At 50.8% G+C, this 16986-nt stretch overlaps 1 protein-coding gene across 2 annotated transcripts in view; it reads right to left on the bottom strand.

Moving 5' to 3' along the window:
* Positions 1-380: 380 nt before the first annotated feature.
* LOC1281658 (uncharacterized) overlaps positions 381-16986 on the bottom strand; it is a 23342-nt gene continuing 6736 nt past the window's right edge. For both annotated transcript variants that reach the window (XM_061641941.1, XM_061641942.1), the window contains exons 2-5: positions 6621-7458; positions 6399-6536; positions 6078-6304; positions 381-3034 (exon numbers count right to left, since the gene is read on the bottom strand). In XM_061641941.1, coding sequence (XP_061497925.1) covers positions 2620-3034; positions 6078-6304; positions 6399-6536; positions 6621-7397 — 1557 coding nt within the window. In that variant the 5' untranslated portion in view covers positions 7398-7458 and the 3' untranslated portion in view covers positions 381-2619. The remainder of the gene's footprint in view (positions 3035-6077; positions 6305-6398; positions 6537-6620; positions 7459-16986) is intronic.

Here is a 16986-nt window from a genome sequence, read left to right as displayed (position 1 = left end):
TTAGCAGTAGGAGCTCAAAATCAAAACAACTACGGAGGCGGTTGTGGAACTGATTCCGGAGTCATTTCCGATTTCCAAGCCAATTCCGGAATCAATCCCAGAAAACTTGGGAGCTAGTTGGAATCGATTAGGACCAAAACCGATTAGGCGCTTATTTGAGGACAGTCAAATTCAAAGCCAAAGTGAGTTCAAGCCCAATATGGACTAACACCAATCGGAGGAAGGAGTTTTCGCAAATACTTAGCACACACATAGTCGGATCGGATCGGTTTAATGGATTCCTAGAAAAGCACCAACAAATACTTACCACTCCAAGTGTCTTGTCTACAATGATCAGGTTCATATTCTCATGTTTCTTCCTATTCCTGGACTCACACACATTTTCTTAAATTCTTATTCAGTTTATTTGCGATCGAGGTGATCTATTCATATGAAACAGTGGGTTAACGATGTACTCTACCGGCTCTACGCACTACGAAACTAATAATGTACGATCAGATAACACACTACCACCCCCCTTCCCTGGGGGTTTTGGGGAGTGGGTGTGTGTGTGCCTCACAATATGTTTATCTATATACACAAGATCTTCGCGACAGACTAGCTGTGCCGAAGGATACGCGAACTAACACTTACACTAGCCAAACGCAGAGATACTAACACATGCTCTACCAATCTCATCATTTACGTAGTGTCCCTCTTCGTCCAGGACCACCGATAGGATTCGTTCAAGTTGCGTACAGTTCTAGTAAAGCACGGGTTTACACTCTAAGGTAAAGTAGCAGCATGTGAAATCTTATCCGATTAGTGGGGAGTATACACGTTCTCTAAACATATTCTACGTAGGATCAGCTTTACAAAAACTAGTATGTTGTTCAAATCGCAGCGCTGGATTGAAATGAGTCGCGGCCTTGCGTCTCGGGTATGGCGATCGTTAGCTTCAACAGCGCTCCCCTCTCCTGCGATCTTTCTTGTCTTTGATCTTTCCATTTTTCTACCTCCATTTCATCCTGCTTAAACGATAAATTGGTTATTCTACAATCACTGTTTGTGCCTTACAAAAACTCTAACAAGCAACGAAAGGCGACGGCCGTCCCCCCTCCACGGTACTACACCGCAAGCCGGTGCAAGACGTGCGCAGAAAATGTACACTAACCTACTAACTTACTAACACATAAAACATAAAAATCAACTCCCCCATCCTTGGTTGTTGTAGAGGATAGAGTCTAACACTACTGTTTGTATACATAAATTAACGAAGCCACTAAACGAAGCTTTTCACTAGGTCCACTCTGGTGTCTGGCAGCCGAAGTTACGGCCACACACACACACACAACCACCGCAATGTTGAAAACTGTTATTAAGTTCTCCGTTCGTTCCGTCTTTTGACACGAGTTTGTTTGTCCCCGTTCCTACTGCAACGCTACATGGTTGTACAAAAGATGGGGATGATTTGTGCCTCGCATCCTACACATATAATATCGAATCGTACTAATTTCACTCGGTTGCATGCCTTTCTGATCTGTCTCCCGATTTGGGGCGGAACGCTCTACGCGCCTCGAACCCCAGCCCAGCCTCTCCAGCCTTCGCTCCACCGCGCGCTGGTTCGCTTTTGCCATTTTTGTTAAACACTCGTACACATCCTTGTTTTTGTTTGTTTGTTCCAGATTTAATTTACTTTGTGGACACGTTCAGTCTTTTAGTTTCCGTATGTAAATATGAACATTAAATTACTAGTATTGTTATCTCGTGTTTTCTTCTTCTTCTTCTTCTTCTGTGCCGTTGCCTGGTTTGTCTCGCCCAAAACCCTTCGTCCCCGATCGATGGTTCTTCGTCTCTCCGTATTCCAGCTATTCGACAAATAAGGTTCCTACGTATCTGTTCCCTTTCTTCTCTTCGGTCTCCTGGCTCTTATCACCCGCTTGCCCGTCTGACAAGCGTATTATCACTCTAGCGTATTTGTCCTCTTCCAAATTCGTTCATCCATGTTGCAGTATCCCTCACTCTCTTTCTCACTCAGCTGCATACTTCTGCCTTCTGTCAAACGCGGATGTCGGAAGCATTGGCTCTATAAACTCTATTGCAATTTTCCCTTGATTAATCGAAACTGGACAGAAAATTGTAAACCTAAACCTGTTTTTTCCTGGTACGGTTAAAAACGCGCACCCCCTCAGACACACACAGACACGCGCGTGCTCATACATACGGTCAGTATCCAGGTCCCGATTGCAAATGTCAATTTTGTGAGTATTCTTCAGTAAGTGTTTTGGGTGCATTCTCTCGATTCGATCGTTATCGTTTAAGAATAGACGGACGAGAGATAATGTATATATGTACAATATGGAGTTGTTTGTTTGCTGTATGTTATGGTGGAAGAGGAATGAAGCTAATGCTGCGACTTTAAAGTTCACACGATCGTGGACGATCGATCATCCCAATTACCCCAAAACAAAACAAAACAAAAAGGAAAAACGTTGCTGCTCGCCGCCTGGCCTTGCTCACTTCTTCCTAGTGGCCTTAGCAAATGGGTTTGTTGCTCCACACTGAACGGCCACACAAGGACTGTTTTCATCCAACACCACTAGGAACTGAGGACCAGATACCACCACCTCCTCCTCCTTATCAGTTTAGTCCGGCCTTCTCGTTCCCGCCCGCCATCATCAGCTTGCGCAAGCGGAGCAAATTGGCAAGCAAATCTTCACCCTCGTGCCGTTCGCGTATGTAGAACAGCTTGCCATTGCTGGCGGTGCGTCCCAGCGGCGTGATCGGTTTCGTGCCAGCAGCATGCTGCTGGTGGTGGTAGTGATGGTGATTGCAGCCCTGCTTCACCGCAAACTCTCCCGTGCTGGCCCGCCGTTCGCCGGCACCGGCCGCCTGCAGATCCAGCGGCCCTTCCGGTGGATACGGGGGCATGTTCAGACTGATCGGCTTCATCTGCGGAAGGGGACCGGTAGTCGTCGTCGTCGGCTCGTCCTGCATCGCCGCCGTGTCACGGTTGTTGGAGCAACGGTTCAGCGAGCAGTCAAACGTACTACTGCTGCAGAAAGATGCAGAGAGAAGAGAAAAACACAACCAAAAATACATGAATTTCGCCTCGCTACACACTGGACGGGGGTTGTTGGGGGAGGGTAGTGTGTTTTGTTTGGTGGAGCTGTGCATCGCAAGGGAAAGGGAAAAGAAGGGAAAAAGGCACTCAAACACAAACACAGATATGAACAATATTAACCCCGGTATAAAATGATCACTTTGGATGGGTGTGATCATTCACGGCACAACCCAAATCCACACACGACACACAAACAGCAACATGGGATTGTCAGGTGAAAATGAGCCAGTGAGGTTTATGCATTGCCGGCCTCCTTCCCCGGGCGATGAGATAATTCGAATGAGAACACACCAGGGAGCGGTGGAGGGTGGAGGGCACTTAGCGTCACTTACTGCTCGCGACTCTCTACTAGCGTCTACGTGAAGGGTTAGCTTTCGGTTTCTTGACCTTTCCTTGCGGGGGAGGCACCCAGCACTTGAACGCCGACTGCACACTGCTCCAGTAACACCGGAAGCGACTGTGGAAAAAGAGGGAGGGGGGGAAGGGCGGGAGATCAGGAACGGGAGGAAGGAAAGGGATCGATATGGCAGCTAATCGGCCAAAACACAGGGACAAAATGGGACAAAAGGATGGGATATGGGCATTGACTGTTCGAGTGGCGAGTGGTTCCCGCTGGAGAGTGATCACGTGATCACGCTCTGCTCTGTATGGGAGCGTCGGCGCAGCGGTGCTGTTAGTCACACGATTACACAAACATTTGGAGTGTGTCTCCTCCTCAAATCCCTCGCTATCGAGTGGTGCTCGCAAACTACAACATCTCTCCATTTCGCTCACTCACTTCACTTCGATTGTCAAGGTGAGTTGCAGGCGGAAGTGAAGCCGATTGCTCCAAAACGGAAGTAGTAGTGCAAAAAATGACACGAGATCATTCAACCCTTGCAAGTTGCTATGGAGATCTCGGAGAGCTCTCAATGGCAGGAGCTCGAATGGGCCGCTCGACCGACGCCAAGGACGTTGGAGAACCGGTTTTGAGCTGCTCCGTCGCTCACGCGACGATCGTACTGAGTGGCGTTGCGTACGAACACGAATACGACCTCTTGACCTAGTGTGTGATCGCGGTTGCGCATGCATATTAGGTAATGTGTAACGTTAGTGAGGGAATCCCCGCTTAGGAAATGTGTCGCCCCTTCCAGACTCTTTAACTGCTACATAACTAACCGTCATTCTATCCATTAGGTCTCGTTAAGCGTTCTTAAGAGTATCTTAAGCTACCAACTGTTACGACATTAAACTACACGCAAGTGATCTTCTACCCCCTACTTCTTCATTCTTTACTCTACCCCTTTGAAATGTTTTGTCCCAATACTTAAGCGTGTGTGTGTATGTGAGAGTCGGGTTGTATGTGTATTTGGTGAATTTTGATGACCACCAAACAAGCAGTGAAACAACGAGGTGGAGCGTGGACGAGGAGCGGGGAGCAGGAAGTGTGACTAAGCCTATGTATTATGGCAGGATGGTAGTGGTGGTGGTGGTGGTGGTAATATTATTGGATGTTGAAAAATTACCTTTTTCAAACAGAGCAAAATCACTTTCACTTTCGATTGCGTACGAATGTGTGAGCGTGGTTTGTGTGTAGTATGCGTTAGTCTCCCGCTCCTCGTTCTCTCCACCTTGCTCTCTCTCTCGCTCTGTTTTTCTATCCACAATCGCACACACACACACACACTGATATTTTTCCTTCTTTTTTGTTGTCCGGTCACACATCTTCTTCTTCTTCTTTTGGCTCAACAACCGATGTCGGTCAAGGCCTGCCTGTACCCACTTGTGGGCTTGGCTTTCAGTGACTAATTTATTCCCCCCCATAGCAGGATAGTCAGTCCTACGTATGGCGGCGCGGTCTATTTGGGGATTGAACCCATGACGGGCATGTTGTTAAGTCGTACGAGTTGACGACTGTACTACGAGACCGGCTAAACCGGCCGAGACCGGTCACACATACACACTCAATTACGATGAAGAATAAACGCTCCAACCAAGTACACACTGAAGCGGTTACTAAGCCGGCACACTATGCTAGAAACCGTTTAAATGTTTTGCTCTCCCTCTCTCCCATTCGCTGTCTCTCTCTCCCTCTCTTTCTCGGTCTCACGATGCAGCCTTTTGTCTCCTGCGAGTCCTTTCGCGTTGTCCGGTTACACACTATGGGTTTGGTTAGGGGGCAAGTGCACTTGTCACGCAAAACGATACCGTCGTTTCCCGCCCGAAGAGGTGAGAGATATGGAGAGTGTGGATACACTTAGTTTTTTGCAACTAGCCTTGCCAATTTCTGCCGCTTAACTTAAGAGACCTTAATGCCCTGTGACTAATGCAGGAGGTTTGAATTGTGATTGCGCACTGTTTTGCTATCTTATCTGCCAATTGGATTACTCATACTCCAACCATCATCCACCCGCTCTGTTGCTCTGTTTGCCCGTTTTTGGAAGAGAACCATTTGTCCACCTTTTTTTCAAGAAAGTCACGCGTATCGCTGCCACACCACTGCCCACAGCTAGCTCTCCTAGTTTCATTATCTCGCTTGTGTGTTTTGCAAATGTTTGGAAATTGCCATCGAATGGCGGAATGTTTCTCTTGCAAAGCAGCAGCAGCAGCAGCAGCAGCAACAGTGGTCTGATCAGTTTGTTGACGATCCTGCTAAAAGGATTACGCGAACGTCGTCGTCTACACACACACACATACACAGTCGGTTACGGGCTTTCCTTTATCCTGGCGGGACTTCCGAGGCGGCTGACAACAACACTCTACTGAATGGCGTGCGCATGGCATGGTGTGCAAACCTGTGGTGTCCCCCTTAGTCCCGCGGCTGGAGACGCAATTGTCCCAGCCGGGATGTGGATGGTACTGGGTGGATGGGGTGGTGGTGGTGGTGAGTGGTGGATGGTTTGTGTGTGCGCGCGCGGAGAGCGGTTTTCTTGCTGTCTATTTTTGCTGTTTGGTGGCCCGAGTTGTGCCCGAGAGTTGGCATTTTTGCATTTACCAGTATGGCCCCGATTGCGTTTCCACGCTCATGTCGCTCCAGGTGTCGAGCACCGCGCCAGGGTCGACGTACGGGGAGATGAAGCCGTCCGAAGCCGCCGCCGCCGCCGCCAGCCCGTTGCGCCCGTTCGGGGCGGCACTGTTGAAGGCGCTGGCAGAGGAGGACGATAGGAAGGCGCCCGAGTTTTCCCGGGGCGCGATACGGTTGGTGAGCGAGTAGTTGCGGCCCTGGAAAGGGGAGAAGAGTTTGGTCACGTAATCGATTAGTATGATTGAGTCACTGGGGATAACGGGGGGAATGTCAAGGGCACACCCCACTTACATCATTGTTGTCCCAGTACTCGACACCGTCGCACTTGTACGCGGCACAAAACTCAATCCGTCTGGACTTAGGTGGAAGAGTTAGCTTGAAGGAGAAGGTATCGAATATCAGATAAGCCGAGGCTGCCCCATTACCAACCTGGAACGAGTATGAGAGAGAGAGAGAGAGAGAGTGATCGATTAGTTACGTGTTTGTCGGGATTTTCATTTCCCTCCCACTTACCACACTGTACGTGCAGAAGGTGTCCTCGTGCGTTTTCCAGCTGTCGCAGGACGACCGGATGATGACCTCCTTGTGGTAGGAGAGGTTTTTCACCTTCACCGTACCGACGATCAGCTGCTCCGTCTCCTTGATGATCACGTTCTCGAGCGACACGTTCCGCTCGTCCAGCTTCTGCCGGAAGCGCACGTAATCGCTCGCCGGCTGGACAAAGTCGACGACCCACTGCTCCTGCGGCACCGGGCTGATCATGCCCTGGGTGACGTGGGCCAAAAACTGCAGGCTCCAGATCGGCGGCATGTAGGAGGGTTCGCGCATGACGCGCACCTGCGTCAGCTGGCCGCCATGGTCGTCCGCAAACACGACCTTCTTCTTGTGCCGACCGGCCCCGGGCGCGCAGCCCGTGTCTTCTTCGCCGATCGTGAGCAGCTTCATGGCCGCGTGCGGTGGTTCCGACTCTTCCGGCGTGGTTGCGTCGTCCCCGGGCCGTATCACCAGACAGGAGCGACGGGGTGACGTTGGCAGCTGCTTGCCCGTTGGACTGAGGCAGGGTGGCGTCAGCTGCCGCTGGAAGGGCGGTGGCCCCCCGTTCATCTGTGTTTGGGTCAGCTGCAGTGACGTGGGTCGGTAGTAGTAGCCACCACCGCCACCGCCGCCGTTGGTGTTACCGTCGGAGCCGGGTGATGAACCACCGCCCCCCGGCTTGTAGTCCGGTGTCTGTAGCGAGTGGTTGTACACCGGCGGGCTTTGCGAGACTAACATTTCGGCAAACGCTGGCATTCAGACGAGCGGGAAAGCGGCCAAGTAACGCTTGCGGAAGGACGGTAACGGATTTGAAGGTCTGCGAAGTAGGGAGTAGAGAAACGATATGTTATTAGGACGATTTGCCGACAGCTTGTGATGGGAAAACAAAATAGGAGACCTATTATAGAATCAATTACGATCAGCAATCTATTTATGAGTTTAGGCAGCTTGGATTTAAGGCAGTTGGAGAGAGAGAGAGAGAGACTATTGACATCCTCAAGGGAGCATTTTGGATAATAGATGTTCAAGGTAAAAAGTATGTAAAACGTCAGGCCATTGCCACTTGTGTCACTACAAAGATGCATTCGCTCGACAGAGTTGATGAGACACGCAAAAAAAGGACAAAATCTTGGCAAATGCGACCTTTTAACAAACAAAAAACACACACACAAAAGTCAACTAAAGGACGTGCAGTGCGGAGGTGGAGCAAAGATCTATTTTTAAACTGCAACAACCACCACCCACCAACCTCCGTTGAATGGATGCGGCTGAATCGTTCGAGCCGATGGGAGCAAAATGAATTTCAAACCGCGATGGCGATGGAGCAGCGTAAAGTAGGGCACGGTCACAGCGTGGAAGAACTACCCGGGGGTGAGATGATCAAGTACGATTCAAGGTCCGGTACGATTCTCCAAGGTATGGAGGGATGTGCATCGTTTCAATAATATGCAGAGCCTTTGACAGCTTCTTTCCAGAACGATAAGAGCGACACCAGCCGGTGTGAGGGCGTTCCGAATGAATGACATCCATTTCCAATAGGAATCACGGCATGCATGCTGCCTCTGCGTACGGCGTCATACGACAACGACAAGTGAATGAAGCATCGCCCCCATTAATTGTCCCTCCGGAAGTGCATCTCCCGACTGGCTCCTTCTCCTCGTCCTACCCAACAAGCTTCAGTGCACAGCACAACAGCTCGGTCTGGGGTAAATTGTTTGGTTAAGATAGGCCCAAGCTGCATGGCCGGATGACGCTTCCAATTCTGGTGATTTATTTGTTTACCCACCGATTGCTGCCCGTAGATCGTGCTGCCCGTACGCACGTCATTGAGCGATCGGGTCTTATGGCGCTCGGAAATCCGCGCTTTCCCGCAAAAAACAATCTGTGTGTGTGATCAGACAAAAAGTGTCCCACGCGTGTCTCCCATTCAATGACCCGGGCAAGAAGAAACAGTTTGTGATATAATGTGCAGATATCTGTGCAGACGGTAGAGTGTAGATGTATATTTAGAACATCACACCATTCCTGCAATAATAAACACGCACGATCTGAGGGACGTCCTGCTGCTTCTTCTCCTCCTCCTCTGGTGACCTCTTTTCGTCCTCCCCAATGTGTGCCACGTGCGTGTTGACAAATTCATTAATTAGTACCCGAACCAAATCCCTCCGACTCAGAACTCACTCTCATCAGATCTGTCGGATCTCTGGCGCAAAGTGTTTTGTTTGGTTCGTTGCCGAGCGGAGGAATTTTCCACCCCACAGCAGCAATATTGATTTGAGATGGCGCCAGAGGTGATGGCGCGCCACTGCGCCAACCGTTTGGCAGCCCGCGCGTGTGTATAGTAGAGGGCGTGGGATTATTGCTGCTGCCGTCGATCCTCGCACAAACCCCCGGTTTTGTGATGATACGCTGTCGATCAGTGATTAGATGATTAGCGCACAGCCGGCCACCGTTCGACGACCACAAACCGACGGTGTGATAAGCATATTTGCAAAAGGGTTTGTGGTGGTGGTGGTGGTGGTGGTGATGTGTTGCCTGTCTGTGCCATAAATAGGTTTTCCACCGTTGATCACGAGGATCATAGCTGGCTCTGGCTATGTGTGTGTGTGAGCGTGTTGGAATTGCTTGTGTTTACTTGCCGGGTACTACTGCTGAGATGCACTTTCGCTGTTTTCTCGTTCGTTTTCTTGCTCCCATCACTCGAGCGCTCCCTCCAAGGCAAGGTTATCGTGCGCACTCGCAAGGACCATGCCACCGTGGGGAATTGACATGTGCATCGAGCCGATCCACACGTGACAGTGCTGGAAGACTGAGTCGGTTGGGTCTTGCGTTCAAATTCTCCAAACAAAAAGCAATCTCCCCAGACTTTGGCTTTTCCGTTGGAGATGCTTGCATTTTCCCTTTTTTCGCTGGAATGCGCTGGAAACGGTATGCAAGGGGAGGGACACACCCCGTTCACAGTAAGGTGACACCGTTCGGATTGGTTTCCATTTCGCGGTACGGCGCCGACATCGGATCCGGCAAGCTCCTCTCGCCAGCTCTCGCAGTCTCATCGGCGGCGTGACAATCGTGTGGAGTTGCCATGCCAACCTTTCCTCCTTTCCAGCACTGTGCACAGCATTCAGAGACGCACCATTCTGAGCACGCAGAGAGCATGGAAAGGTGCACCCGCAATGCGCCGCGCACGAATGCATCGCAACAATTTATTTCAATATATCGTCGTTTTTAGGACACCGGCCTCCGACACAGAACTAAACGGTTCTTCTGCCCTCTTCTTCTCTCTCTCTCTCTTTCTCGCCCTCTCTATCTCTTACTACAATCTACTTCACAGTCACAGAAAAGACGGAAGGTCATGCCCCCTTCAAACCATGGACAACTCCAATTGATGGCGATTGAAGCAATGGCCACTCGGGTGGGGAAAGTCACTAAAAGGAGACATCCAAAGTAGGCAGTGCAGTCTTCATGCAGACACACACACCTTTCACTTTTTTCAATACACCATTTGGCTGGTCAGTTGGACTGCAAAGCCATCTGATCCTAGTAACCATCGCGCGGATTTGTGTCGAGTGTCGAAGGGTTATTGTGTGCATACTGAGGCGAGAATGCTGGAATTGTTCCTACTGGACTTATCGCATTACGGCAGTCGGGTTTGTCGCATGTCCCTCGGGTCGGTGCGATTGTTCTGCCAAGTGCCGACCAAAGATCTTCCCTTGGCCGAGTGCAGCAGCAGTATTACCGAGGCATCACTGTGTAAGTGCGAAACGAGGTTATCGGTGTGATAGGTGTTTGCTTTTATCGCGCGGCTTAACAACGGGAAAGGTAAACACAGCCACAGGATCAGCGTTCTACGCTTGTTTGTCTCAACGGCAGGAGAGAAAAAACCCCCCCACCACACAACGCGCCAATGCCCGCCCTATTGTTTACACTTTCTCCTATCGCGCCCAGACCGGTAAGTTTTGACAGCGCTACTTTCCTCGCGAACAATGGTAGGCTCCGGGATCTTCGGGCGTCGTGCGCCAGAGACCATTTGAATCATCCGATCCCGGATTGTCGGGGTGTGTGTGATTAATGAGTGTCGTCCCTTCCCCTTCCCCCCGGGAGCTTCAACTGAGCAAGCCCTCGAAAACTGTGCGCCCCAAAACTTACGGTTGCTCGCTAAAAGCGGTGGGCAATTTCCTTATCAAAAGCTCGTTTCCCGACCCGCCCGCTCCGCCCTTCATGTTTGTTTGCCCACGGCACCGTACTTCCATCCAGATCGTACCGAGCCGAGGAGCCGAGTTGAGGTCGCGACCTACCGAGTAACGACGGCGGGTCTTATCAACGGTCGGTCGGTTCTGCAACCGGTCTGAAGCAGTGGGGTGGGATGCACCGGGGAACCATCCAACGGGGATGATTTGCTATGGGCGGGGAGCAATTTAAGGTTCAGTTTTGCTTGTTTTACGATCCAGCCGGCTTATATCCACCACCACGGCATAATGTCTAACCGCATCTGACCGAATGCCCGGACGGCACTGTCCACGGTTTGACGTCAAACGCAGCAAAATGCGCGGATTATTGGAGCAATTTTGTTTGGGATAAGTAAAAAACAAATTTGCGAATTTGGTTTGGCGAATCGATTATTTGTATTCGGCTTCAGGCCGAATGACGTATGATAAATTCAGAATCGTTTGTATGCCCGCACAAGTGGCAGATGCATGGGTTGCCGAGCGACTTATCTTCTTATGCATGGGGCGGGAGAGTTTATTCTACCGCGACATGCGATCATCATCTCATCATCGATCTAGATCGATCGGTTGCGCAATGCGCCATATTACTTAACCTGTTACTTCGACCGATACTGTATCCTATTGCTGGATCGCCTTCCCGGAGTCATCGGAGCCTGGAGTCTGCCAACGTAATATCTCATGTAACGCAGGTCGGACAACTATCAGGAACAACCCGTCACTCACACACACATTCACACCTGTTACACTTTGATGGTTCCGATCCAATCATCGAGAGGCAAATGACCTGCACCGTCGTCACACTGTTGCCCGGTTTTGGATGGCCCCGTTGTTTACTTGTACAGCCGTGGTAAGCAGAGCGGCCAAGAAAGGCATCTTGGACGACACCCCGATGATGATCGGGCACGCTCAACTAGTACCTCCTCCCTCCCCCCCCCCCCCCCCCCCCCGTTTTACGATGAGGATCTGGTGGGTGGTAGCAGTGTGTCAATAGTTGCATCCGCCGCTATCACGCGCCTTTCACATGGGCAACTAGGGCAACTGTCGTTGCGTTCGTGTTGGCCACGGTTCATCGTTTCGCTAAAAATATAACCATCGCTTTGCAGACTTTGAGCCGTGTGGTGGCGTCTTCCATTGTGTCGTCTAGATGGGTGATGATGCGAAAAGGTTCACACCTCATTTTGTTGTACATTGAAGGAGCAGGCGGTGATCGATTCGGGTTTTCGCACACCATGCCATCAAACGTGCCCAACACTGCTCCTCATAGTGATCAGAATGTCGGCATGGGCTTCCGTACCTCCGAAATTCCGTGTGTCTGATGAACTTGTGACGGATGGCTCAGCGCCCTCTGCGGAGTTCCCTGTGCCGCCAATCGTCACTCACCCAACACACCCTGATGTTCCTCAGGCCCTAAACACGCCTCTCAATCTTATCTTAATTAGTTTGTTTTGTTGGTGTGTACTTGCGCTACCCGCGAGTGCGTGTTTTGGCACGCGTCCTACCGTTCGCTTTGCTTCGTGCGAATCTTTCAGCATAGCTACACACACACTCTCTCGCTGTCTCTATCGCACGTCGATTCGAGAGCTATTTTTATGGGCCGTTAGGTAGGAAACATGATCGCGCCCTTGTTTCATCACCGTGTGGAGGTGAGCGTTGTGAAAACGGCATCGAGCAAACCGCAACGATCGAAGATAGTGTGCAGCACAGAGCATAACAGAGCCTGGCGCCTTGCGATCACATTCTGGTGCCGAGAGGCGACGACTTTGTTGCCATTTCATATTGCAATTGCAAACACTTCCGACATGACGGCCATGATAAGAGCTTCGGAGTTGCAAGTCATACGATCGAGAGCCTATTTCTGCAGAGAAGATCCTTTTTGTCGTGAGTGACTCCAAAGGAAAGAACCAGGATGGGATGTTTGGAACCGCTCAGGATTGTTTTACTTTTGACAGCTGTTGGGAGTTTTCCACGACGTCGTCCCAACACATCTCCATTCGCACAAATACTAACACCTTGACCCACATAGCATTCCCCCTGGAATGGGCTGTCCAACGCCAACGAGTACAATCAGCGCGCTGATACGCAGCGGGGCTTGATGCTGACGCTTATCTCTGACGCTTGGCGCTTATCGTTCGATCCACAACAAACACGTTTTGTTCCGCACTGTTCTACCACGGGTGCACGGGTGTATACCGAAACTTGGGCCTGCTCAAAGAATGGGTCTACGACCCTGCACCTTCGGGTCTGCACTAGACGCCAGACGCTCATACCGGAGAGGAGGTGAAGTTTAATCACAAAACTAACCTTCGAACCAGCCCCAGAGATCTTCCGAAAGTGTGTCAAAGTGTTCCGGTTGACTAGAAGACGCGCCCGAGTACCGGGAAAAACGGAATGACGTCAAAGAGCGAAAAAGGGAAGAAGAATAGCTCGAGAAGCTGTCAGCGAATGGGGCTTCGAATGGTCTATGGCATCCCGCGCATCCCTAAAGCTTGGGCGCCATCCTTCCCTTGTTGAGAAGGATCCTTGTTGCATCAAACAACAGTGCGCGCAGGCAAGACTTCATTGAGCAGAAGATAGTGGCGGCCTACCATCATGACGCGTACACTACTTATCTCTCTGCCCCTCGAGACGCCGGTGCACTTCCTAAGACAGTCGATGCAGTCCGCGCTACTACTGCGCAGTCGGCAAACTGGCCGATGCTGATGATGGGTGCATGTGTTTTTGTGTGTGTGGCGGGTGGTGGTAATTATAGATTACGATGTAGAATTTCTTTTTTTAACCCCGTCGCCACTAATCCTGTCCCGATCGGGCCACGGCTTCGGTGGCATCGGGGGCACCACGCTTCCACACACGTGCGATTGCCTCGCGCTTTGCTCGGCGAGTCGCAGTGTCGGGGACGGCGATGATCACGCGCACGGCGCATGGTACGGCATGGTATCATCCGTCAATGTAACCGTATGTAAGAAGGTCGCAGGCCGAGGGATGAAGCATCTCTTTTGAAGGGGCTCGCGCGCGCAGGTAAAGCGACCGCTTCATCGAAGAATGCATTCTAATGGCGTCCCGTTTTACGATCGTTGAATCGCTTTTCCAGCTTCCCTTTTTGATGCTGTGGGACTGCTGGTTTGTTTAGGCCTGTGATGCTGTGCCGATAGAATTGGACAATCTATTTCTTGGGATTTTTTGTGCCCGCTAGACGGAACAACGGTCGGATTGGGAAACCTGTTTCCTTTCGCTTCTGAGCCCGGATCGAGGATCGAAACATTTCAAACCCACGCAATGTGTGCATGCGTGTGTGTGTGTGTGGTTGTCAGGTAGATAGTTTGAAACGGTTGAGAGCTGCATACCGGTGACACCGGTACATACCGGCATGTTGGACGACAAAACCGGTGGGATGCAAGCGGCAAACCCTTAGGGACCCCCGTGGAATTGGAACCTCCGCATGATAGATTGCTCAATACGCAGCAACACCGCAAACGATCACTCCAATTTCCAACAATCGCCTCCTGCACACAGATCGAGAGAAGTCAAGAGACATCTAGTTTCTGGTAGGTCTTGGAAAAATGCCGTCTTGCCTGGTAGTTTTCTACATGCATAAATCTACCCCACGTTGGAAGCGTTCTCCTACTTCAAGCTGTTTGATTTAAGCGCAGCTTACACCGTCTCAACGGCTTTGCATATGAGGGGGCCTCAGTTTGGTTGCTGTAACGGCTTGAGGGTGGTTGTCGGTGGGGTTGAGTTTTCTTTCTTTTCCTTTTAACATTTCACGTAAAAATAGCACCCAAACCAAATGTGCTTCGGAATGTGGCCGAGTGGGTGTGTGCAGAAAACAGATACGGGGGAGAGATATACTTAGCACACACACGGGAAGCGGATTGGGTGTGGATGCGGATTGCCAACACACCCGCACACCAACACCCCCGTTTCTCTGTGCTATTGGGGTGTAGCGTTTTCTTCGCTTGTCATGCCAGATTTTGATATACATTTCTATATTTGTATATGATTGAATTTTTGCATTTACAGCCCGCTCTGGAAAACAGCACAAGAGCAGCAAAAAGAAGGGAACCGTTTGCTGCCAGTAAACAGTGGGGCATGGGTAGTGATGTGCTCTTTGGAGAGCACCCACGACTCCGATCTGACTCCGACTATTGTTAGTCAGATTCCGATTATGGAGAAATGGAAACCACTAGTTCCGTCCGAAGTCGGAGTCGTCCTCAGTAGTCCGGAGTCGTATAGAATCATCCGGAGTCATCCGGAGTCATTTGGAGTCATCCGGAGTCGTCTGGAGTTATCCAGAGTTGTCCAGAGTCGCCCGGAGTCGTTCTCCAGCAGACTTCGTATGACTGTGTCAGCTTCCGGATGACTCCGGCTGACTCTAGACGGCTCGGAATGCCTTCATATGACTCCGGATGACTCCAGACGACTATGGATGACTCCGGGCGATTCCGGACGGCTTCAGATGATTTCGAACGACTCGGGATAATGGTGGGGGTACCTTCCGGAGTCGGTTCCGAAATTGTCAGTGTCGGATCGGAGTTGACTCCGGATTTTTTTCCAACCAAACCCATCCCTAGACATGGGACGGTAACGAGAAAGTTAATTGCTTTCGTGGACGTTTTACATCAATATGCTAATAGCGCAGCATCGCCAATCTAGCCCAACGAAGGGCGTATCTTTTGCCTCTTGCGTGTACTCTGCTCCGCAGCAAAGTCATCGAATAGTAAGATGTCGTAAATCAATCGCTCAGGCATATTGTCAGACGTAAAGTCTGCTGCCGTTCAAGTGGGAAAAAGGCAGACTGGTATGGTGAGAAGCTACGGGGGGAGAATTCAACACAGTCCCCTGGGTGCATTCCACTTCCTACGCACGCAGAACTGGCTTGACACGGGCCCTGGTTGAACTATTTTTCCAGCAAAGCTGTATCAGCAATCTATAACTGAAGAAATAATGAAATAATGTACTTCGGTGCTTGTTGTCTGGCTATTGGATCCCCGGAAATAGCCTGAAACGATACAAGCATGGTTCCTACTGAGATCGGCATCAGGCGATCTTCATTTTGGTACCATGCTCTACCACGAGGCGATATAGTTGACACGACACGGATCAGGTCATTCGCTCGCTGGCGCCATCGTTTATGTAATTCGGACTGTTTTCGCTGCCAACAGTCGCGCTGCTCACCACGATCGAGTAGTAATTGTGATCGTCTCCCTTCCGCCTGCCACTTTGACCACTTCGACGGTGTGTTTCTGCTCCACACGTTCGGCCAGTCGCGTCACCCGTGGTGGCGGGTTTCGGAGCAAGTTCGGTCGGTCTAATTGGTGAAAAGGCCTATGCCGACCGTCCTCTGCTTCCCTCCGCTTGTACGCACTGGGCCGATTTTGGTGGAACAATCGTTGGAAATTATGATCCGGCCAGTTTTGGGCCGTTGCCTCGGCTCTCTTTTGGCTGGTGCATGCGGTGATCACGTGAACCGCCGCTGCCTCCGCCGGTCGTCGTTGGCTGAGGTTGAGCGGGTGTGTGTATGTGAGGTTTGAAATCTGAAGCAGACCCATCGATTTCGTTATCGCCCCGGCCAGATCACGAGAGGAGCAGAAACGAGTTTTTCGAGGCGCAGCGAACGACACCGATGCGATCGAGCATTTATTTCCAGCGCAGCTCTTAATGGTATGGTGTGATACCCGCACTGCAGCCAGCTTAACGAGGGAAAGCTGTCGACTGCATTCTGGCAGTATTTTGGGTTCGGGTAAAGATCTATAATTATAATAGGCTTTTTATTATTAAAAAAACTCGCTCATTAATTGTGCCCAAGCGGGAGCGAAATCAATTACTGGTTTGACATTGCATGACCCGTCGGGGGGGTGTAAATGATACGGCCGTGCATTCGAATGCATCGTGCTCACGGCATGGACACTGGATTCGCGCGCGCCCCGTTTTCAATCCATTCGTTCCTCCTTTGCCACTCAGCAATCGAATCGAGTGTCACCGGTACTGCGACCAGCCCCAAAGGCAGAGGTCATCGGGAATCGCTGATAAGTGGCGGTGACGATGGTGGGCGCCCCCGGTTGGTTGGGATGTCCTGCAAAAATGGAACCTCGAGGGAGAGGGAGGAGGGAGCGAATGTAAAC

The sequence above is a fragment of the Anopheles gambiae genome, chromosome 2 (genome assembly GCF_943734735.2).
Source record: "Anopheles gambiae chromosome 2, idAnoGambNW_F1_1, whole genome shotgun sequence".
Classification (NCBI taxonomy): Eukaryota; Metazoa; Arthropoda; class Insecta; order Diptera; family Culicidae; genus Anopheles; species Anopheles gambiae.
The sequence above is the reverse complement of the archived record's forward strand: the minus strand, read 5'-3'. Positions and strand labels throughout refer to the sequence as shown.